Source organism: Abramis brama (genome assembly GCF_963993115.1).
Source record: "Abramis brama genome assembly, chromosome: 3".
Lineage (NCBI taxonomy): Eukaryota > Metazoa > Chordata > Actinopteri > Cypriniformes > Leuciscidae > Abramis > Abramis brama.
The window spans coordinates 54931271-54956470 of record NC_139965.1 but is presented as its reverse complement, the minus strand read 5'-3'; the positions used below and the strand labels follow the sequence as shown (position 1 = coordinate 54956470).

General features: G+C 36.9%; 1 protein-coding gene across 4 annotated transcripts in view; it reads right to left on the bottom strand.

The window, feature by feature from the left end:
* The window catches only part of usp53a (ubiquitin specific peptidase 53a), a 57214-nt gene that overhangs the window by 4096 nt on the left and 27918 nt on the right, over positions 1-25200 (bottom strand). For all 4 annotated transcript variants that reach the window (XM_084109445.1, XM_084109442.1, XM_084109444.1 and 1 more), the window contains 5 exons: positions 23691-23859; positions 18700-18849; positions 15853-15987; positions 10773-11469; positions 9187-9254 (listed from right to left, as the gene is read on the bottom strand). In XM_084109445.1, the coding sequence (XP_083965571.1) occupies positions 9187-9254; positions 10773-11469; positions 15853-15987; positions 18700-18849; positions 23691-23859 (1219 nt within the window). The remainder of the gene's footprint in view (positions 1-9186; positions 9255-10772; positions 11470-15852; positions 15988-18699; positions 18850-23690; positions 23860-25200) is intronic.

The following is a 25200-nucleotide window of genomic DNA, read 5'->3' as shown; positions in this document are numbered from 1 at the left end:
GACTGTGGGACATATAACCACACAGCTGCATGCTGGGAACACATTCACAAGCAATGGCGCACGAAATAACAGTGAGATTGTCAGGGAAGACAGCACCACTGTGCAGAAACTTCAAAACAACAGTGAAGTTTTCAAGGAATGATAGAACAGATACTTAATTAAAGGTTTCAGGAAATCCAAAAATTATTTTTTGGACTTCAGTATATAAACTTTGAGACCATCTTTAATGTTAAAAGTTGACTAAATTAAATGTTATGCATATTTACACTCACTGGCCATTTTATTAGGTACACCTGTTCAACTGCTCATTATTGCCAGCAACTCAATGCATTTAGACATGTAGAGATGGTCAAGACGATCTGCTGAAGTTCAAACTGAGCATCAGAACAGGGAAGGAAAGGTGATTTAAGAGACTTTAATGTGGCATGGTTGTTGTTGCCAGATGGGCTGGTCTGAGTATTTCAGAAACTGCTGATCTACTGGGATTTTCACGCACAAAACCAGGATTTTCATCCTCACTGAACCACATTCCACTGACAATGCTCTAGGGTTTACAGAGAATTGTACGAAAAATATCAAATATCCAGTCCAATAACCAGACTGGTTTCAGCTGACAGAAAGGCAGCAGTAACTCAAATATCCACTCATTACAACTGAGGTCTGCAGAAGAGCATCTCTAAACGCACAACACGTCCAATCTTGAAGCAGAAGAGCTACAGCAGCAGAAGCAACAATTCGCACAGGCTCACCAAAACTGGACAATAGAAGATAGGAAAATGATGCCTGGTCAGATGAGTCTCAATTTCTGCTGTAACATTCATATGGTAGGGTCAGAATTTGGCATAAACAACATGAAAGTATGGATCCATCCTGTCTTGTATCTGTGGTTCAGACTGGTGGTGGTGTAATGGTGTGAGGGATATTTTCTTGCCACACTTCAGGCCCCTTTAGTACCAAATGAGCATCGTTTAAAGCCACATGCTACCTGAGTATTGTTGCTGACCATGTCTATCCCTTTATGATCAGTGTACTCATCTTCTGATGGCTACTTCCAGCAGGATAAGGCATGTCCATGTCACAAAGCTCAAATCATCTCAAACTGGTTTCTTGAACATGACAATGAGTTCATTATACTCAAATGGCCTCCACAGTCACCAGATCTCAATCCAATACAGCAGCTTTGGAATGTGGTGGAACGGGAGATTCGACAAATCTGCAGAAACTGCGTGATGCTATCATGACAATATGGACCAAAATCTCTGAGGAATGTTTTCAGCACCTTATTGAATCCATGCCACCAAGAATTACGGCAGTTCTGAAGGTACTAGCAATGTGTACCTAATAAAGTGGCCAGTGAGTTATATAAAGAAAATAAGAATGAAAATGAAACACTAGAGGGAGCTAAAGATAAAAACCTCACAATACTGGGTAGACAAGTCCATCATAAGGATTTCAAATTTGTTTAGCTGTAACAATACATTTCCATTTACTCTGATAATGCATACTTTTACAATAAAACTTATAAAAAACAGAATACAAAAAAAAAGAAAGAAAGAAATTGGCAAATGACCTCTTTAATTAGTCTTACACTTCCTTTCCTTCATGGGATCGCCGGTTTGTCTTTGAATCTGAGCACAGTGGTTGCCCTGAGCTCAAGCCCCCTGAGATTCAGCCAGCAGTGACTGTGTGTGTGTGTGTGTGTGTGTGTGTGTGTGTGTGTGTGTGAGTGAGTGTGAGAGTGAAATGTATCAGCACACACTGCCTTTCCCTTCCTTCTGTTATTTTTTTCCCCAGCGCATTAACAACTAAATCCCTTTGGCTAGCATGCAATTATGAGAGGATTGGACTTTAGACCCCATTTTCTGTTTTTTCAAGCCTGTCCTGTTTAAGCTGTTAAGCCTCATGAGAAGAACCTCCATTTGATGGCCATGACTTGCAATGTTGGAGCTGAAAACAAACAAATAAATAAAACACTGCTGAAGTCCAAAAGAAACCACCACCCCCAATATGACATTCTGGACGCTCCATATGACGACTCCCTCCATCAGTGCAAGTTTAGGGGATTTTTTCCCTTTGTTTAATCTTCCACCAAGCAAATATTGTAAATCCAATTGCTTAGAAAAAAAAAAACAGCATCTCTTTTCAAGAGGCCGCATGATTTGATATCATAATCTTTCATGTCTGCAAACAGTGAGGGATTATAAATGATAAAAAGTATTCAGTGTTCCAAACTCAAAGTATGAGTGATTCTTGCCTTAATAAACACCACTAATAAAAGATAATCGTGGTCAGATTCGATTTGTTATGAATGACTAAAATAAAACTGTGATGAATAACTTATGAGTAATATTCTGGTTGGTTAAATAAAAATGAGCACATCACCAGCTGGTGTCATAAAATCTGTGTTATTTTAGTATTACTTGTATACATTTATTAATATTTTGAATTAGCTTTTATTTTTTTCAGTTTTTATATTTAAAGTTTAAGCATATTTGTAATACGTGCTTGTATTTTATTTTTAAAATATTTCTACTGTATATGGACTTATTTTTATTTTAAGTAATAGTTTTAGTAATTTTAGTACTCCAACGAAACTAGAAATGAAAATGAGAAATGTGGGCAACTAAACCAAAATATTTTAAAAAAAAATGTTTTTCATCAAAAATGACAATACTTTTTCTCAGCTTTATTTAAATGACCAAAAACAAACATTTTAATAGTTTGGTAACACTTTACAATTAGGCCTCATTTGTTAAAGGTGCTATAAGCGATGTCACACGTTTTTTAGGCCAAAACATTTTTTGTCACATACAGCAAACATCTCCTCACTATCCGCTAGCTGCCTGTCCCCTGAACACGCTGTAAAAAAACGCGGTCTCTCTAGACACCACAGGCTCCACAAACAGCAACAAAAACAAACTGGGCTCACCCACACCACGAAAACATAACAAATAGTGTTCCAGCCAATCACTGGCAAGAAGTATTTGAGGGCTAAATTTGTTTACGATGCCGCTGTTGTTTATGCTCACTGGGAAACGCGAAGCTAACGTTATCTTGTTATTATTGCGTCCTTGTATGGGAGCTATAGTTATAACCTCAGATTGCAAAACGATTTTAAGATAATTTTTCTCTTTTTCTGCATTCTGTTCTGCAATATATAAAAGCATTTATCTAACTTGGCGACATTACACATTGAATGAAGTATCAGTAAAACTTAACTTTGTTTGTACTAGTGACTACTTTGACTTTCCTTTATGCCGGAAGGGAGGGGAGGAGGGAGGAGACGGGATGAGGAGGAGGGAGGGTCTAGCTAGCCTCCGTTTTGTTTGACAACAATTCGAATGTCAACAAGAAGTTACGACTCCCGGCATCGCTTAGAGCACCTTTAACATTAGTTAATGCATTAACAAGAACTAACTATTTGTATTTTTACAGTATTTATTAACCTTTGTTAATGTTAACAATCACATGTGCAGTCAGACTGGTTTCAGAAGTTGAGGAAGAGCTCAGATCTGACTGATAGCTCGGGAGTCGTGTTAAACTCAAACCATACGTCAACACTCAACGTTTAAACCAACATGAGATCACTGCCAGCTCAGCAGCCGAGCGACACACACCTGTTCTCTGCGCTCCATAGTTGAGTGAATCAGGCCCAAACAAATCAGCAGCAAAATCCCATGGGCTAGAGGGCTTAGCTGGAACACACTGTTAGCTCTGGAGATTACAATTAAAAAGTGTGTGATAACATATTACCAGTATATGGTGTATGCATTACCAAGTAATTCATTACTGTAATGTAATTTAATTAGTAGAAAGTTGAAAGTAAAGAAAGATTACTCTTGATTTTTCTGTAATTTAATTCCAGTTATAATGTAAATGCATTAAACATTGTATAGACTATATAACAACTCTAAAACTATAGTGAATTTAACATCAAAATTTAATGTCTAATGTTAAAATGTATGTTTTAATGTAACCTTCCTTTAAATACTTTTATACAATTTTAAATTATTTATTTGAAAGAATAAGCAGTTTCATGTCTATCCTTGTATTGTTCAACAGCTCGAGGTTGATATGGGATTTAGAAAGTAATTATGCAATAATGCAGTAGTTTTTAAAGAGAGTAATTAGTGCAGTAAGTTGAACATGTACTGTAATTAGTAACTAGTAATGAATTACTTTTTTAGAGTGACTTACCCAACACAACGTATTACAGCTAAATTAATCTAGTAAAGTAATACTTGCAAATATAAATTCGTATAGATATGAATCACATTAGACAAGGCTGAACTGGATCTGCCGACCTGCCAAAAATATTTCCTGATGTCTAAGAATAAATATTTTCCACAGTGCAACAAGATACTACTTGGAGAACATCTCTTTATGGTTTTAATGTACCATGCAGGAAATACCATGATACAAACTCTCCACCATATTCATACTTTCACATTTACTGGGCCAACCATCAAAGTAAATGGACCGGGCCATTCTCAAAATAACGAACAGCCCTGTCTTCATTTAGTTTTAAGGATTAGGCCCATTTAGTTTACATGCAACATCGCATTAAAAACTAGATTTGCATTGCTGAGGGCAGCAAAAGAACAAAGATAAAGTTTTATGTAAGGATTTCAGACTTTGGTTCATGTGTGTGTGTGTGTCTGCAGAGGGAGAACAGCGAGTCTCTGTAAAACCATTCAGAGCAAACAGCAGTCCTGACAGGAAGATCAACTGTCAGGGGTTCGTCTGTTCAACACACTGAACTATCAGCAACTCCTGCTGGTCTGACCTTTACAAGCATCTTATGGGATACGAAGCGCACACGGCACACTAAAAACTGAGCGCAGCACTGACACTGAACAAGAGGACTACAGAGACAATGGGACCATTCCATTTATGAGCAAGAGAAAGCACATCCTGCCAGCAGCTCTTAAAACCCCTCTGCCGTGCACAAACAAGGACAATGTTCAACTGCACTGTTTACTGAAAGCTTGGGTGTTTAACATGGGATTTAACATTTCCTTCCTTTGCAATACGAACACAGGAAGAGCTGCCAAAAAAAGTTCTCAGCATGCATGTCACACTTAAAAATGTATGAATTTAAGTGCTTTAGATAAATGTCATTCCAAGCAGCATCTTCAAACTAATTACTTTTGCGATCAGGTGATTTTTAGTGGATCCAAAGTAATAAAACTAACTTGTGTGTTAAATGTTTAGTTTGTGCTGCCATTTTATTCGATGTCATTCACATATTTAATCATTTAAATATAATGTATTATTATAATTATTAAAAACGGTGTAGCTATCAATTATTAAAATATTTTAATATATGTATAATTATTATATATTATATACAGTGGTGGTCAAAATTGATGGCACCCCTGATAAATATGATAAAAAACGGCTGTAAAAAATAAATCTGCATTGTTTATCCTTTTGATCTTTCCTTCAAAAAATTCGCAAAAATCTAACCTTTCATTTAAGTAAAATAATTGAATTTGGGGGGTAAATCACATTATGAAATAAATGTTTTTCTCCAAAACACGCTGGCCATAATTGTTGGCACCCCTATAATTTTTTATGAGAAAAATATCTCTGAAGTATATTCCCATTAATATTTACCTTTTTTAGCACACCAGGGTGACTAGGAACATGAAATTGTCCAGCTATGACTTCTTGTTTCACAGGAGTTTAAATATGAGGAAACACAAAGGCCAAATTCCCTTAATCATCCATCACAATGAGTAAAACCAAAGAATATAGTTCTGATGTGCAGCAAAAGACTGTTGAGCTTCACAAAATAGAAAGTGGATGTAAGAAAATATCTAAAGAATTGAAAATCCCCATTTTGACCATCAGGGCAATAATTAAGAAGTTATAATCAACTAAAGATGTTACGAATCTGCCAGGAAGAGGACGTGTGTCTATATTGTCTTAATGGACGGTGAGGAGGACAGTTTGAGTGGCCAAAGACTCCAAGGATCACAGATGGAGAATTGCAGAGATTAGTTGAGTCTTGGGGGTTAGAAAGCCTAAAAAAAAATTACCAAACAACCCCTACATCCCCACATGTTGTTTGGGAGGGTTTCAAGAAAAATCCTCCTCGCTCCTCCAAGAACAAACTCCAGCATTTTCAGTTGTCAGACACGACTGGATCTTCAAAAGGGACCGGATTCTATGGTCAGATAAAACGAAAAAAAAGGGCTTTCTGGCAGCAAACCCACCAGATGTGTTTGGTGCAAACAGGGATGAAGAGTCCCCCATGCCTATTTTATAATGTGATTTACCCCCCACTTTCAGTTCTTTTACTTCAATGAAAGGTTAGAATTTTGTCAATTTTTTGAATGAAAGATCAAAAGGATAAACAATGCAGATTTATTTTTTACAGCCATTTTTTAATCATATTTATCAGGGGTGCCATCAATTTTGACCACCACTGTATAGTATTTCTGAGAATGGAAGGATTTGGTTAATGTTGTCGTCGGTTGAGAAGACGCTGCTTTCTGCGCTGTGAAAGCAGATCCACTTTGCATACACTTCAAAAGGATGAGCACCACTATACGGAAAGACCATACGGAAAAACCAACGCAATTGTTACTGTAAGAATCGCTGTATCAAGTGCTAAGGAAGATCCAGAGCTGAAATTCAAATATGGTAATGGGTGTTTGGTTTCCGACACGCACCGTGGTTGACTAATCACAACAGACTGGGCCATATGACCAATCAGAGCAGAGTAAGCTCTTGGAAAAGAGGGGTTTAGAGACCGAATCTTCGAACAAGTCATTTTAGGCTCTTTGAGAAATTTAAGAAACACAACGACTTTTTGGGACTTTAGCTTATTCACCGTATCCCCCAGAGTTAGATAAGCCCATACATACCCTTTTCATCTCCGTGTGTGCCATAATTCTGTCTGACCGCTAGCCTAGCTTAGCACAAAGACTGGAGGTAAATGGCTCCAGCTAACATACTGCGCTCAGTGACAAAATAACGCACTGCTACTTCTGCGGAGTGATTTACTCCAACTCTGAGTGAACTCTCTGCTCCTCACCACGGGGCTTCTCAGGTGCTGCAAGCAAATCACTCCGCCCAAGTAGCAGTGCTTTGCCTTATGAGAATATAGTTCCCAGTATGTATACGGTTAGAAGATGGCTGTGTCTCATGTGACCTTGTTATTTGTACACGCTGTGACTATACAAATCATAACATGTAAATAGGAAAATGATGGAGTTATTTTGTCACTTATTGGGAGCAGTATGCTAGCTGGAGCTGTTTACCTCCAGTCTTTGTGCTAAGCTAGGCTAGCAGTGTGTGCGTCAGACAGAGTTACGGCACGCATAGAGATGAAAAGGGTATGTATGGGCTTATCTAACTCTGGGGGATACAGTGAATAAGCTAAAGTCCCAAAAAGTCAGCGTCTTCCTTTAAGTGATGTGCAGTGTATAATATAAGTTTTTTGACCTTGGATGCATATAAACCTTATGTAGGAGACTCCAAAACAAAAGTAGAAATCATTGCATAAGAGGTGCAATTTAATATGAATTTAATTTTGTAGTAGTAGTGAGGATTTTATTTAATACACTTACTCTTATTTTATTTTTTATGATTTCTGCTCTATTGGCAACTGGAATAAGGCCAGTTTAAAAAGGCAACACACACAGCACATTTGAACCAATTCCAAGCTGACATTTGGAAAGGACTGTCAAATCAATTTTGAAATACAACTGGATATTAAATGTAATGTAATATTGCAGCTCAAAAAAAGAAGAAGAAAGTAAAACACATATCTGAATTGTATTACTGTTTAAATGACTGCCATCTGGGTCTGGCAAATTATAAACATCATGCATCTCTCACTGTCTAAGACCCCCAACTCATTTACCGTCAAAAGAACGCACAGCCATTATTTCCCACGGCAGTGAACACTTCAACGCTCGAGTCGCAGTGAAACACCCTTAAAGGCGAGCGAGAGGACACAGCCTGAGAGATGTCCTTTCTGCTTCACTTCTTCAGCCCATAAAGCTCCCATAAACCACCTACAGCGGGGTAAATAGACCCCCACCCCGGCCATCACAACACACTCACACATACACAAACAGCTCCCAGCGCTGACAACCAGGACAAATGATTCGTCCCCAAACACGACCCCATGTGCACCCTTCACTTCACCAGTTCATCTGGAACGAGAGTGCTGATAACAGCCGTGACGGGTCGTCTGAGGCCGCACTGCCATATTACAGATTTATATATATTATTTATTCATATTTTATATTTTGTTTTCATTTGAGTTTGTTTTAGTAGTTTTGTTATGTGCTTTTCCCAATTTCTTTTATATTTCTAATTAGCTTTAATTTATTTTTATTCTAGTAATTTTAGTAATTAAACCTACTTGGTTGCCGAGGCAAATTTTCAGTTGAAGTTTTTTTGTTCAAGTTTTTCATTTAATATTTATATTTTAGTTAAAGTTTATTTCAATTAATGAAAGGTTTTGAATAACAACAATAACGACGCTGGTTTTCACAGTACAGTTGAGGTTTGAACTCTTATTTTGATTTCTTCACCATCAAAAACAGTCATTCTCAGTTAGTTAATGAATCATTGTTTGCTCTTATCATTACTTATGTGTTAAGCTGACTATAGCAGTTGTTTAACACTCTGTGTGGGGTTTTAATCGACCCCCAGCCTCTGTGGGGAGATCTTTCAAAGGGTGAGAGATTGACAAAATACACACTTTGCATCCATTTTCCATGCTAACATCAAACATATTTTTGCAATATTGTCAACTAAAATGATTATTGGTAATTGGGTTAAAGCTGAAATCAAATAATAAAATAAAATGTAAATATCTGAAATATTGCCTTGGGAACTAACTGAAATAATTTTAAGTACTAAAATAATTAATACAAAATGTAAAAAAAGATAAAAGATTAAAAAAAAGACAAAAGAACATAAAAATTCAGCAAACTTCAGCTAAAATTAAAATGAATACTGCTTTACAATATTACAAATACAATATTAAAATAAAAGCGCACTCAAAACATGAACAAATACTATAATTACACTGATCCACATAAGAGGTTCCATGATGGTTAACATGCAGCCTCAGAAGGCAGCTGCTATAGGCAGCATACTAGATTTGAAAAGGCAATTTCTGGTAACACTTTTAACTGAGAAGCCTCTGCGGGTTCTTACCGTAGAAGATGGATGAAGATGAGATCTCAGCCTTTGAATCCTCATACCTCCTTTGGTAGTTTGGGTCCCTAAAAATAAATGTATTGAACTCAGCAATGCTGTATATGCAAAGTTGTATTTGGCTTAAGGGGTGGTTACACTAGATTTTGTGGAAGAATGAGTACAGATTAAAATCTTAGTCTTTCGCCTGATCATTTTAAGTTCACATTTGGTGAGCTTGAAATATTGATGAATGTGTAAAATGAAAAAGTTCTAAAGTGGATCTAAACTTGGCTAAAAATCAAACATGGACAAAACTCTAATTTTGGCTCTGTCACACAAAAGTAATATACAAGTTTAATGCAAACTTCATACTTAAAGTGATAGTTAACCCAAAAATTTAAATTGTTTTAACAGAATTCAAATTTTCAGGGGAACTATCCCTTTAAACTATTGAGGCGGTCATCTAGTGTGACCAGCTCTTTAGTCAGTCCACATTAGTTCTTCCCAAGCCTAACCTTTTTAAGACCTTAAACAATGACGTAAACACCTCCACCTAACATTACTGCTACATGGTGTACTCTGATTCACAATGACAACAAGATATGCACAGCTACACAAGAATTTGATACCTTATCTGACAAAGAAAAACATTCAAAAGTGTTCTTTGCCGACACAGCTTGAACACAACACTGTTCATAGGCATATATTGCATGTTGTTTACTTGGTTTAAAGAGAAAAGCAAGCAAACAAACAAACGATTACTCTATACACTTCTGTCCAACATTTTTTGATGGATAGAAAGTTCAAAAGAAAAGCATTTATTTGAAATAGAAATATTTTGTAACATTATCGATGTCTTTACTGTCATTACTCATTACTAATCAAATTAATGTGTCCTTGCTAAAAAAAAAAAAAAAAAACTTTTGAACAGTAGTGTATATTAAAAAATAATCTATATTTTTTTATTATTCAAGGAATAGTTCACCCAAAAATGAAAAATTCTGTCATTTACTCACCCTCATGTCATTCCAAACCCTTAAAACTTTTGTTCATCTTCGGAACACAAATCAAGATCTTTTTGATAAAATCGGAGCGCTTTCTGTCCCTCTATTGACAACCCAAATTCAATCTGTTCATCATAGAAGGCGATCGTGTCTCTTCAGAAAATTTGGACTAAACCGCTCAATTCATATGGATTAGTTTTTAAGATCTCGTTATGAACTTTTTGAAGTGTCCAAAGTGGTAGTTGTGTAGCTGTCAATGGAGGGACAGAAATCGCTCAGATTTCATCAAAAAGATCTTCATTTGTGTTCCGAAGATGAACGAAAGTCTTATGGGTTTGGAATGTAATTAATGACAGAATTTTAATTTTTGGGTGAACTTCCCCTTTAAATGAATCCTGCTTTTTCTTGTCGGTGAATCTCCTATCTGTGGCCTAAAACAACTGAGTGCATGAAATCTCCCAAATTAGTATTGAATTCATGTTGATTTCTTGTCTTGTAAATCAGATTTATGTCACTACTGCAGTGACATTTATCACCCAATGTGTCTTAAATGCAAATGTCTTGATGCTCTTCCTGATTGAGGATTACTTTAGTTCTTACCTGGGAAGGTTTGGTTCGGGTATGGATTGCATTTCTTTGTTGCTCAGGTTCTCCACCACAGGAGAGTCCAGATTGGCTGAGCTGTTGCTGAGACGATCACTGCTTTCGTATCCAGATTCAGTGCGCTGGATTTTCCAGTTATCGGTCCGAATGGTGAGGTTGTTGACGCTTGTTTTAACCCTGTCCGGCTCTGGAAGTCCTCGACCCTCCGATTCCAGCGAGCTCCTGCTTCCCATGTCCTGCTTCTGCTCGTCCTCATAAATAGTCATTAAACTCTTGGGTTTGCGTTCTTCACGTCGGGCCCATGGCAACTCTTCGCTCTCCTGGTTAAAGGTCTGTCTGCGAGAGTTTTGGGAGTTTTGATTATTATCGGTGTTTAGTACGCTGTCGACATTAAGTGCCTCTCGCATCGGCCTCCACGCACGATTGGCTCGGCTGCGAGAGCCCTGACTGCTGTCCGTCTCGTAGCCGTTGCCCACATCTAACCTTCGAGGACGATGTTCTGCGGGGAGATGAAGCGGGACGCGAGGCTGAGGTTGAGAGCGTGGTTCGTGGTTGTAGTGAGCGGTCTTAACAGGCCAGTGCTCCGCTTTCGTCGGACCTCTGCCTTGGCTGCTGTACAGTCGTGACTCCAGCTTCTTGAAGCCATTCTCAGGAGGCGATAGTGAGCGTGCGTGAGGCTTCTCAGGCGCTGAGTCTGGGGATGAGATGCAGAGTTACAAACTGCTTGATTCTCGGGAAATTTACCCTACTAATTTAACCCAACTTGCACTGAAGATACTCACAGTGTGGTTGTCTTCAGTGGGGTCTAATATTTATTGTATAATACACAGTGAATAGAGTTATCAGATGTGTCATGACATCTAACCATTTATTTATTTGGATCCATTAACTATTAGCAGGTCATACATACAACGACTTGATTACAATGTAAAATTATTATTTTTTTTAATTAAAATGGTTTTACCCCTGTCAGGGTGATACAATATCACATTGAAGAAAACATATATTTTTTTCTTTTATTACATGTTTTGAAATGTTTATTTTTTTATCTATTTCATAGCTTAAGTCATGCAGTGTATCCAACATGCAGAACAATGTAAGAAAACAAACAAACAAAACGATATCATAGTGACTGGGTGTCAAGGTAAAAAAAATATCAAAATATATTAGAAATATATTGGTTGTTAAAATGTCGTGGTATGACTCGACATACTTATAATTAATAATTCTTTTTTCTTTTTTTTTTATATTTGGTTTTATATTATAAACTTTATTTGAAATACATTTATTTTAAAACTGAAACATATGCACTTCAGTATTTCAAGAAATAATTCATTCTAAACTGTTCAGCACTTAAGAGTTGGCAATCTTTCATGTCCAAACTGTATATAAACTGTACTTGGCTTTCCAAAGCGGACTAATAAGTGCATATTGCAACTGTGTGAATGTAGTCCTGGTTCACTCTCAAATTTAGCTGCGTAATTAAATTGTTCATTTACATTACAGAAACAATTCACAGATGCTGCTTCCAGCCTACAGGCCAGACTCATCCATCTCCGACATATGCGAGGTTGCACTCATAGCCTGGATGACCTTTTTTCTTGTGAAGGTGGAAGAGTGACTCTCTTTGGGCAGAACAGTGCTGATATTGGCACTGTTAAATAGGCTGGCATAGAAATTTCACGGCAGTGCAAATCCATACTGCCATAGTGCCATTCCACCTAGTGCCAAGTACCTATATCGTTATGCACTATGAGCTTTAAAAAACAGCATTGTCTCATTAGATATTAATGTAACTTTGACTCGCGGTCGTCACACACACTGAAAATGCTAATTATATGGCATAATGAATTCTCAAACAGCCTACACGGCTATCTTTCTAAAAGATGAAGGCAGTCTGGTCAGAGATCTACACGCTGAAGGCTAAAAAGCCATTAGTAAGCCATATACATACTTAAAAAGGGTAAAGCAAAGTCAAGCAGCTTGGCTTGCAAACCACACTTTTACTGCTTATGAGCAATAAAAGGAGATGGTAATGTTGGTCACATGACACTTGCACAATATGGTGAGCCAGTTTCACTGCACATGAGGAAATTACTTTGTGATCCCCATAAGCTCATGTCTATATGGCCCAGTTATGTGCACTGTCCAATGTGCCATGCTGTAAGTGTGCTTAATTGTATTGAATGTGCAAATGTAGTGTACTTAAAATCTTAAAAAAAATTTTTTTTTGGCTACACTTTATTTTAAGGTGTCCTTGTTACAGTGTAACTATACATTGTAACTATACATTTATGTACAGAGTAATAATAAACATGTACTTATATAATTAGAGTTAGGATAATGGATTGGTTTAGGGTTCGTTGCATGATGTAATTATGCATAATGTACTGTTTTTACTACAGTAAGCACATGTAACATGTAACAAGGACACTAAAATAAAGTGTTACTGTATATTATATAAACCACTTACAGAAAATATAACATTAATGAGGCCACTTAATTGTTCTTAATGAGAGTAAACTTTCATGACTTAAGTCATGTCAAAGTAAAAGTTTTACTTTAAAATACATTTAAAATCATTGTTTTAATACTCTTTTGTCGTATTTTAAAGTACACTAATTTTGATGTGCTGACTAACATACTAAAACACATATAAAGTACTTGATTATAATTTTAACTGTAGTGTGTTATTTGATATTATATTTAAAAGTTAATGCATTTGAAATGAACTGATTGCAACTATGTCAGAGGCCACTCTTCCGCAGGAACTCGACTCTGTTACCGGAAGCCAGTGATTATAGTTTATTAATTTATAAATATGAATATTTTTCTTACAAAAACACATCGCTTCACTTCAGAAGGCCTTTATTAACCCCTGGAGCCGTATGGATTATTTTTATGATGGATGGATGAGCTTTTTTTGGGCTTCAAAATCTCAGGTACTATTCACTCCCATTATAAAGCTCGGAAGAGCCAGGATTTTTTTTATATAACTTAATATATAAGAAGAAAGGCATATACACCAAGGATGGCTTGATGGTGAGTAAATTATGGGACCATTTTCATTTTTGGATGAACTAACCCACTCTTTTTCATGTAATAAACGCAAAATTCCTCCTTTTGTATTCCACATAAAAAAAGCAAGCCATACGAGTTTGGAATGAAATGAGGGTGAGTAAATGAGTAAATGCAATCTTTTCTAAAACAGATGACTTGATCTGATGAGCATGTTTCATTAGAAAGGCTCCAGCAAAGCCTTTATGGCCCTTTGAGTGAGTACCTCTGACCTCATCCAGCATTAGTGTGGTTATGCAAGTGGTGCATAGTATGAAAAAAAATAATATATACTATGGAAGTCAATGGGGCTCATGTCTGGTTATCGACATTCTTCAAAATATCATCTTTTGTGTTCAGCAGAAGAAAAATTCATAAAGGTTTGAAACAATTTGAGGGTGAGTATATGATGGCAGAATTTTCATTTTTAAGTGAACTATTCCTTTAATGGTAAAGCTTGCCCTCTTTAACAATGCAGTTAAACTAAATGTACAATGCAAACTTTGTACGAAGCTGAAACAACCTCAACATTAACAACAACAGAGTGTAAAATTGTAGTTCATGACACATTTCTATTGACAATGTTTTAATTACAAATTTCTTTGATCAAACCTCTCACCTACCCTTCTTTGCCCTTCTTAAAAAAAATATTCAAATGATCTTACGTGGACTTACTTTTCAAAATCAGTTATAAAACATTATACAAATATCATCGCAATCATGCGTTTATTGACTATGTTTGATCAGTCAAAACGTCTCTTTCTTCATGTTATTAAGCTGTAGCGATATCTAATGCATTTGACCATATAAGGAATTTCTTGGAAGGTCATAAGATTTATTAGTGTTTAGCACTCCACAATGCTCACATCGCAAGTACTTCGTAACGTTGTAACTTGAGTAGTTTTTCAGCAAAGTACTTATTTACTCTTACTTGAGAGCCAATTTTTTTTTTTTAGAACTTCTACTTGTGCTCAAGTAAATTATTTCTTAAGTAGCAATACTTTTACATAAGTAAAGCTTTCTACCTCTGGTTAGGCAGACATACAATAGCTGTCAGTCATCTGGTTTATTTTACTGACTATGGCAGGAGTGATTAAAATAAAAATGAATATGAAATATAAAAAAAATGCGATTAAAAACATATCACACCATAAAACAACGAAAATACTACATTATCATCTACTGAACTCTCCATTTAGAGGTGCATGACAATATTCAAAATATAACTGCATCACCCAGTTTGACCCATTATAAATTTGAGCTAAAAAAAAAAAAAAAAAAGAGCTGGTCGCTCAGCGCAAGCTAGATTGAGGAACCGTTACAGAGATTACAATACTCAGCGTGAGGATGGAGCACACGTCAGAAGTAATCTGTGTTTTTAACACTTCTCGCTGACCCCGGGTTACATAAGGACCAGCAGAGCACTGTGAGCTAGTTTATTCCACTCCAAAGCTCTGCTAAAAGCCCAGAGTGTAACAACCACACATATGTGCTTCTCTAAGGAGGACAGAGAAGATATTTAAAGAGGACCTATTATTCTTTTTTTACATTTTCAACATTCTTTAGTGTGTAATGTTGCTGTTTGAGCATCAAAAAGGTCTGAAAAGTTGCAAAGCACAAAGTCACTCCAAAAGGAGTTATTCCCTATATCAGTAAACACCTGAAAGACCTCCATTATAGTCTTGAGTTTTCTTCCGGGAACAAACACGTCCCAATTTTCCTCATTTAAATAATTGACATAAAATAAAGGGGTGAGGTCAGGTTGAGTTGCATTAGTAGTGTGATGAAACTCGCGGTTATGGTAAGGGACATTTCCGAAACACGCTTGAAACGGTTGTCCAAAACAACACACTGCTCCAGCCGACCAATCAGAGCACATTACCCTTTTCAGAAGGAGGGGCTTCATAGAGACAAGAACTAAACAGTGTTACTGACAGACTGGGAAGAGAGGTGCTGCAACAATGCCTGGTGTTTTATTTAAATATTTGTACATAAAACAGTCAAAATGTAACATGCTTACCCCGGTTCCGCAGTGTTTCTGGTCTTGTCTGTGACCGGTCCGAGTCCTTCTTGATAAGGTTGATGGGAAGGCCTTCTTTCGGCAGCTCCCTTAAAATCTCTCTAAATCGACTCTTTGGATCCAAGTTCATCTTCACTGTAAGACAAACACGGATATGGTTAAATGCAGCACTTTCACTAGAGATGTAATTCTACAAATTTAAGCAATAGTTTACTATTAAAATTTACTGTTCAAGAAAAATCCTGCTAAATGAGGTTTCTGCTATAGCTTGAATTCATTAGCTTTACTATAAATGATCATATATCAAGGTCTAAATCTAGCACTTTTTCTACAGGAATTCTGAAATGTTAATGCAGCCATTAAAAAAAACTGTCAAGTGTGTTTTATGGGTCAGCTGTAAAATCCGTATGCAGCACCCTCAAATAAAGCATTAGAGTACACTTGAAGTTAAGGATCATTCGGATGGTGAGATAAAGTGTGGCCTCTGCACTCTTTAAATATACCCCTGAGGATTCTGGGAAGGACAGTAGAGCCTTAACGGCAATCAATGTGTGTGTTTTTCAGTTTTTTTTTTGCTGTGCTGGAGGAGAAAAGCAGTGAAGTGTTACAAGAGAGCAAAAGAGTGAGAGAGAGACAGATAACAAAAAGAGAAAGGACATTTCTTGCCCTCAAACACACGGCAGTCACATAACGGTCTCTTAGTGAGGGGTTACTAGATACAGCTGAAAAAACATCAGCGATCGCATCTTACATTCCAGAACATACTTAAAAGATACAGATCTCCTTCTGAACATTGTGAAGTTTACTCTAACAGTGGCCCCAAGACGTACTTGGACATCTAAGCCACATTAAAAACAAAACAAAATGCTGTATATTACAAATATTGTTGCTTTTGATTCTCTTTTTCTTGTTGCTTAGGATAAAAAAAAGCACCTGAAAGCATATGCTAAATACATAAATGTAAAACAAAACAAAAAACAAAGCCAAACATTGTATATAACGAATATTGATTTTTGCGTTTGTTCCTCTTTTACAAGACGCTTAGGATAAAAGCATCTGCTAAATGCATAAATGTAAAACAACAAAAAGCTAAAAAAAAAAGTCAAACAAAGCAAAAAAACCCCACTATATTATGAATATTGTTGCTTTTGTTCCTCTTTTTCCATGTTGCATCAGCATCTGAAAGCATCTGCTAATAAATAAATGTAAAACAAAACAAAAAACAAAAGGCAAACATTGTACATTCCGAATATTGTTGCGTTTTTCCTCTTACAAGCCACTTAGGATAAAAGTGTCTGTTAAACAAAACAGTAAAACAAAGTCAAAACAAACTAATCAAACTAAACCAAACCCAAAAAACAAAACAAGACAAAACCCAAAAGACAAAACCCCAAAAAACAAACAAAACAAAACAAAACAAAACAAAACTACATGGCTCAAAAAAGTGAAATTAGTTCTGAGAAAAAATATTTGATATTGTTTTATAATCAAATGCAGTGACATTCATAAATGTGTGATTTAGGAATAAATACTTTCTGGAGCCACTATATATTAGATTCAGACTGCCTAAAAATACTGTCAAAACAAATGTTAATAGGTCCATGAAATAAACTTGGCACAAACTGGCAGCAGTGTAAGTTAATGCCACATTTTATTAAAACTTAGTTCGAATTGCATCTGTGCACCTGAATCGCTCAGGACTATAATAAAATACTCATTTTGCACGACTTTATATGCTACTACTTCCCCAAGCCAAAGGGAATATTTTCACTGCCTAAGGACAGAAAGCCATTACAAAGTTGATCTAAGAGCTTTTAGTGGAGAGGAAACTTCAGCAATAAAAAGAGAGACGCATCGAGCCATTATGGTTTGTAATAAGAGTGGAATGTGGGCTACCGGAGCACGAGGCGATACGTCTCCCTGCAGGACTTTCTTGTCTGTCTTTGTTCAAACATCCTGTACTTCTCTCTCTGATCCTCTGGGTATTAAAACACTTTGCGGGGGAACAGTGTTGCCTCCAACAGAGAACATTTTGACCACTGCACCGTTCATGAAAAAAGGCATGAGATTTGAGATGGCTGAAACAGGTAAATCAAGGCAAGTCTTGGGTATTTTGGGTCTTTTGTTTTAAGGACACAATCTTGAGTAGGAACATTTGTTCTTGCCTTTTAAAGAGGAAAACATATTTGTCCCTCTGTTGTAACTAGGGCTGCACAATTAATCAAATTAGAATAGAAATCGTGATATTATCAAGTGAGGTTTTTAATTATCCTGTTAACTGTCAGAGCAGCTGGACACTTAGCAGGTTTTTTTTTTTTTTTTTTTTTTATTGACTTATTTCCCTATCACATATTTTAGTAATCATCATAAATTAGGTACCATCTTAAAAACTTAAACACTCAAAACTTGAAAATAGACATTGCCTTACCATGGAAACGGTACTTTAAAAACCTTTTAGCAGGCTCAATTTTAGTGATATCAACTTCAAATTTGGAACACAACTTGGTTAAACACATGGCTTTGATTTTCTAGCAAATTTAGACTTATATATATCTTATTTTGTAAAATACATGTTCTATATAAAATAAAATAAATGTTTAGTTCATTGTTTTACAGTACACTTATAAAGACTGTATTCCAAAGCATTCATCAAGTACAACCATTTAAGTTCAGATCAATGCTCAAAAAGGGGGGTGGACAATTATGAATGCAGTTGCTGCATGAAAGTGAATACTAGTTCTAGTTATAAGCAGTAAGTCACAGTGAGATGCAGTGACAGCAACTATAAAATGTGAGGTGTTCGTATTTCAAGTAGTTTGAAGTGTTTTGTATTGTTGTTTTTTTTACCTGGCCCTCTGCCGCCACTGGTCTGGTTACTGCCACGACTGAACACAGAAGGAGGCTGAGACTTCTGCTTCAGAGTACCATGATTTGAGAAGAAAGCAGTCAAGTTTTCTCGAGTCAACTCCAACTTCTTACCACTCAGTATAGGAGTACCTAAGAGACAACAAAATTAATGCTTTAAGAACTACTGATAGTTCTTTTTTACTAAGTTTACAGTGAGCAAAATAAGTATTTGAACACCCTGCTATTTTGCAAGTTCTCCCACTTAGAAATCATGGAGGGGTCTGAAATTGTCATCGTAGGTGCATGTCCACTGTGAGAGACATAATCTAAAAAAAAAAATCCAGAAATCACAATGTATGATTTTTTAACTATTTATTTGTATGATACAGCTGCATATAAGTATTTGAACACCTGAGAAAATCAATGTTAATATTTGGTACAGTAGCCTTTGTTTGCAATTACAGAGGTCAAACGTTTCCTGTAGTTTTTCACCAGGTTTGCACACACTGCAGGAGGGATTTTGGCCCACTCCTCCACACAGATCTTCTCTAGATCAGTCAGGTTTCTGGGCTGTCGCTGAGAAACACGGAGTTTGAGCTCCCTCCAAAGATTCTCTATTGGGTTTAGGTCTGGAGACTGGCTAGTAGGGATGGGAACCGAGAACCGGTTCTTCTTCAGAACCGGTGCCCAGTGAATCGATTCCTTGGAACCGTTAGCATGCCTGCTTAACGATTCCGCTTATCGGTTCCGCTCGTTCAAATGTGACACGACGTCACACACGTGCTGCGTTGTTTTGGTTCAAAACGTAGCAAACACTATGAGCAAACATGGCATCGAGGCAGAAGCGCTCTGACCGCGTCCTAACTACATGCGACGCGACGGCGCGACACGCGATAAAAAGTATCATTTTCCATGTTAATCAAAGTTTAACCAGCCGCGACACGCGACGATTCTATTTGAAACGGATCCTATTTTACTGCGACGTCGCGCTGGAACAACAATCTCAAAGTGTGGCTATGATAATATCAGGTACTATTTTTGTGCTTTATTTAATGTTAAAAGCGTGTATAATGTGACTGAATATCATTTAGTGCTCCCAGCTTTGTAGCTGTAAAAACAACAATGGATAAGTCACATCAGATCTTGAAATTAAACAAATGGAAACAAAAACGTTCAAAATGTGAAGAAAACCCGTGTATTATTTGACAAAGATTGTTTTAGTAACTCAATAGCCTAATCCAAATGAGCACTGTTAATATTCCAAAAGACACAAGCTCTTCCTAAACTGTTTTCAGTCTGTGTTTTTAGTTTTTATGGCACATAAATGGCAGTTTTATTTATTTTTTTGTCCGGACCAATGAATGTGAAAATTGTCAATTTCCTAATCCTAAGGCACTCTTCTTGATAATCTTTCAAGGCACACAGGTTGAGAAACACTGCCCTAGGCTATAGGTCCCTGGACTTTACTTTGAGAAGTAGCTCACCTACTTTTAGGTTTGTTTTGAGGTTGCTACACATAATTTGTGTATACTCTGTGCTGTGTCTTCTGATCAGATATTAAAGCGAGTTAATACAAACAAATTTGTACTTATTCCCTCACCCAATAAGAATCGATAAGAGAATCGATAAGGAATCGGATCGATAAGCAATATCGATAATGGAATCGGAATCGTTAAATTCTTATCAATTCCCATCCCTACTGGCTAGGCCACGCCAGAACCTTGATATGCTTCTTACAGAGCCACTCCTTGGTTATCCTGGCTGTGTGCTTCGGGTCATTGTCATGTTGGAAGACCCAGCCTCGACCCAATCTTCAATGCTCTAACTGAGGGAAGGAGGTTGTTCCCCAAAATCTCGCAATACATGGCCCCGGTCATCCTCTCCTTAATACAGTGCAGTCGCCCTGTCCCATGTGCAGAAAAACACCCCCAAAGCATGATGCTACCACCCCCATGCTTCACAGTAGGGATGGTGTTCTTGGGATGGTACTCATCATTCTTCTTCCTCCAAACACTTTTAGTAGAATTATGACCAAAAAGTTCTATTTTGGTCTCATCTGACCACATGACTTTCTCCCATGACTCCTCTGGATCATCCAAATGGTCATTGGCAAACTTAAGACGGGCCTTGACATGTGCTGGTTTAAGCAGGGGAACCTTCCGTGCCATGCATGATTTCAAACCATGACGTCTTAGTGTATTACCAACAGTAACCTTGGAAACGGTGGTCCCAGCTCTTTTCAGGTCATTGACCAGCTCCTCCCGTGTAGTTCTGGGCTGATTTCTCACCTTTCTTAGGATCATTGAGACCCCACGAGGTGAGATCTTGCATGGAGCCCCAGTCCGAGGGAGACTGACAGTCATGTTTTGCTTCTTCCATTTTCTAATGATTGCTCCAACAGTGGACCTTTTTTCACCAAGCTGCTTGGCAATTTCCCCGAAGCCCTTTCCAGCCTTGTGGAGGTGTACAATTTTGTCTCTAGTGTCTTTGGACAGCTCTTTGGTCTTGGCCATGTTAGTAGTTGGATTCTTACTGATTGTATGGGGTGGACAGGTGTCTTTATGCAGCTAACGACCTCAAACAGGTGCATCTAATTTAGGATAATAAATGGAGTGGAGGTGGACATTTTAAAGGCAGACTAATAGGTCTTTGAGGGTCAGAATTCTAGCTGATAGACAGGTGTTCAAGTACTTATTTGCAGCTGTATCATATATTGTGATTTCTGGATTTTTTTTTTTAGATTATGTCTCTCACAGTGGACATGCACCTACGATGACAATTTCAGACCCCTCCATGATTTCCAAGTGGGAGAACTTGCAAAATAGCAGGGTGTTCAAATACTTATTTTCCTCACTGTATTTGTTAATATTATTTGTTTATATGTATATTACAACACAAATGTGCAGTGATTGGCATCTCAGTAAAACTAAAAATTGAAAGAGGCAGAGAGGAAGGGAAGGAAGGAAGAAAACACCCACAGCTTTCAAAGGCTCTAACTTGTATTCATTATGATTTAATATTTGCACTATAATTTATGAAAATTTTAAGATACAGGCTCTAACACCTAATCAACACACGGATTTGACTAAATATCCATCATATGTTTAACAATTTGAAGAAACAATATTGCTATTTCTAAATGAATTTGTTTTGTAGTGAATCATCATTGTAAGTGGTGCAAGGTTTACATTTAGATTTACTACCAATACTAGTGGAACTAGTTAAGCACTGATTTACGATTCAAGATTTTATTTGTCACGTACACCGTTACATACAGATTACAACTTACAACTTGCAGTGAAATGCAAACACTGAATTGCATATGCATTGGCTAATACACAGAATCTAAAAATACCAAACAACGGTCAATTGGTGCTAATCGATACTAGCATTAGACAGATTCACACTGACATTATCCTCTCTCCGAACAACAACAGATAAATCAAGGTAACACAAATTCTTGGGTATTTTGGGTCTTGTTTTAAGGACACAATCTTGAGTAGGGATATTTGTTCTTGCCTTTCAGAGAGGAAAAAACATTTGTCACTATGATGTAACTATATTGTGGGCTGCACAATAAATTAGAATAGAAATTGTGTTTTTTACAGATATGCGACTTGCAATTAGCCTATTAACTGTCAGTGTCCCGGTAGTGGAACAACTTTATTTACTTTATTATATTTTGTGGGACCCTATATTTTTGAGCAGCATTTTTTTAGACAGTCACCATCAGAAATTTGGAGCTGTCAATCGATTCAATAATTAATGGATTAATCTCATATTTTTTTTAATGCAGAATGAAAGTCAAATGCATTGTTAAATGTGTTAAAAGGAATTATTTAATATTACTGTTTGTTATATTTGAATTTAATAAAATTAGTGGTCGACCGATATATCGGCTGATATTTGGCATTTTTAAAATACCGGCCGATAAGTTTTTCTGATTGGCCGATGAGCATTTTTATGAGTGGCACTGAGAGCGGCAGCGCCTGATAGCTCTCACATTCTCGGTCTTCATTAGTTTACGGTCTCTGTTTAACAGTCATATCTAATACATCATTAGACAGAACTGTTAAACAAAGAAAGTAAACGGTCTGCGAAAAAGTAAAGCGTTTGCTTTTATATTATTAGTAAAAGAAAAAAGACAAACAATTATGCTATAATACTTTCTCATTAACCGTCAACATTCAGCAAATACGCATCTATATCCTTTAAACAAATCTCTGAATATCTAATAAACATTTAAATTTCACAAACCTTGCAGATTAAATCAAATCCAGCTGTGAGATCTTGGTAGGTGTGCATTTGTAGCCTGCATACACGTGTCACTGTGCGTGACGGCCAGTCTGTGCGTCGCGTGTGAATGCGGAATCTCTAATTTCCCACTGTGTCATTGGTTTCATTGCGTGCTGTATGTAAAATTAGTGTTACCTTGTCTTTATTTGAAAAAAATATGATTACCAGTGCGCACGAAATTACCAGATTACCGAGTGTTACAGTGTTTACTTCCTTTTGCTGTTCACTACTCATATATTTTTAAACAATTACTTCATTTGTGAAAAATACTGTAATAGGATTGTAGATTCAAGAAGTTGCCATGCTGAAGTATAAGCATGTTTATAGATAGATGGATAGATAGATAGATAGATAGATAGATAGATAGATAGATAGATAGATAGATAGATAGATAGATAGATAGATAGATAGATAGATAGATAGATAGATAGATAGATAGATAGATAGATAGATAGATAGATAGATAGATAGATAGATAGATAATATCGGTCGACCACTAAATAAAATAACATGTTTACTAACAGCTGTGATCTCTACTTTGTTTCTTTTCCACTGGCAACAAAAAGAGTTTCAAAATATGTCAAAGCAGAATCAACTGCTGTCTCTGAGAAAATACTTAAAAAAAAAATATATATTTTTTTTTTGTGTGTTGAATTTACCTGAATATAATAGAACTGCATTGAAAGGTTTTCTACCTGGTGCGTCTCCATTGATTGAGCTCTTATTTTGTCCGGAACTGCTGTTGCTCCGCTGGGCCTCGTCTGTTATCACAGAACTGCCATCAGGGTTAGTGTAGAACAAAAGCAAAGGCTGGAAGTGACCTTTGATGCATTTGGTGACCACATCTTTCCACCTGGATCCCACCTTAAAAATAAATAAATTCAAGTTACACAGTTCTTTAGTATCGTTAGTAAAAGTACATCTGTGAAACAGACAGCAATGAAAAAGTGATTATTATTAGACATGAAGGCACACATGCCTCAGGGAGGCTTAGGTAAGAGTACGCAGGCTGTACTACAAAGTCTCTCTAGGCAAACAGATGTAACCTTCCTTCTTAATTAACAGACAGAAGAGAAAGAAAGAGCAAGCGAGAGAGAGAGTGAAAAGCAGGTAAAGTTAGAAAGCAGGATGTGGACGCAGTGCTTCCCATTGAAGAAAAAATGATCTGAACAGTCAAAAGCAACCCAGGCTCATTGGAAAATTTCTGCAAAATTATATTACGTTGTGTCTTGCACGTTTCACGACATTGAAATATCCACTGAGTGGCCCATGTTCAGTTTTATCCAAAACAGATAAACGTGAACCTGGCAACATTTTATTACGTTGGTTGTTGTATGTATCGTGAAATTGTTAAATAAAGTCGTTATTTTGGGGGGTTTTCGCGCACAAAAAGTATTCTCATCGCTTCATAACATTAAGGATGAACCACTGTAGTCACATTGATTATGTTAACGATGTCTTTACTACCTTTCTGGGCCTTAAAAGTTGCAATGACGTTGCAGTCTATGGAGGGATCAGAGAGCTCTCAGATTTCATCAAAAACTTAATTTGTTGTTCCAAAGATGAACGAAGGTCTTACGGGTTTGGAACGACACGAGGGTGAGTAATTAATGACAGAATTTTCATTTTTGGGTGAACTAACCCTTTAAACATACCCGATAGTGTTAACAAAAAAAAACACATTTTAGCTTGCTTGTACTAGAGGTCTGCAATCCCAGAGTGTGGCCCGGAAAAAGTTGCGGAATTGCTGAGTGAGGGTGTGCGAGGGAAGATACTGATGTGTGTGTGGGAAGCGGGAAAAATTTATGACTTGTGGGCCCCCTGCGAAATATAATTACCTAATAATAACAACTGTCACTGGTGATCTAAAGCGTTGTGTGTGGAAATAAAAAAAATAAAAAAAAATGCCTATAGCACTGGAACGAGACAGAATCTAGACCTCTTCCTACAGGCTTTTGTCACCGGGAACAGAAGTAAACGTGAAAGTTTCGGGCAGGAGCGGGACCTTTTATCGTGACTCATGTTTCATGGGACTACTACTTGAGCATTCCACATTGCAAGTGCAATGTTGTACCAGGTGAGCTACGTAGCAAGTTTGCCATGTCAGAAAAGCCAAACATATGGAGCTGGTTATGTAATGTAAACATCAAAATGTATTAGTTTACAAATCATGCTCTATGATAAAATGTCATAACATTGTTTTTG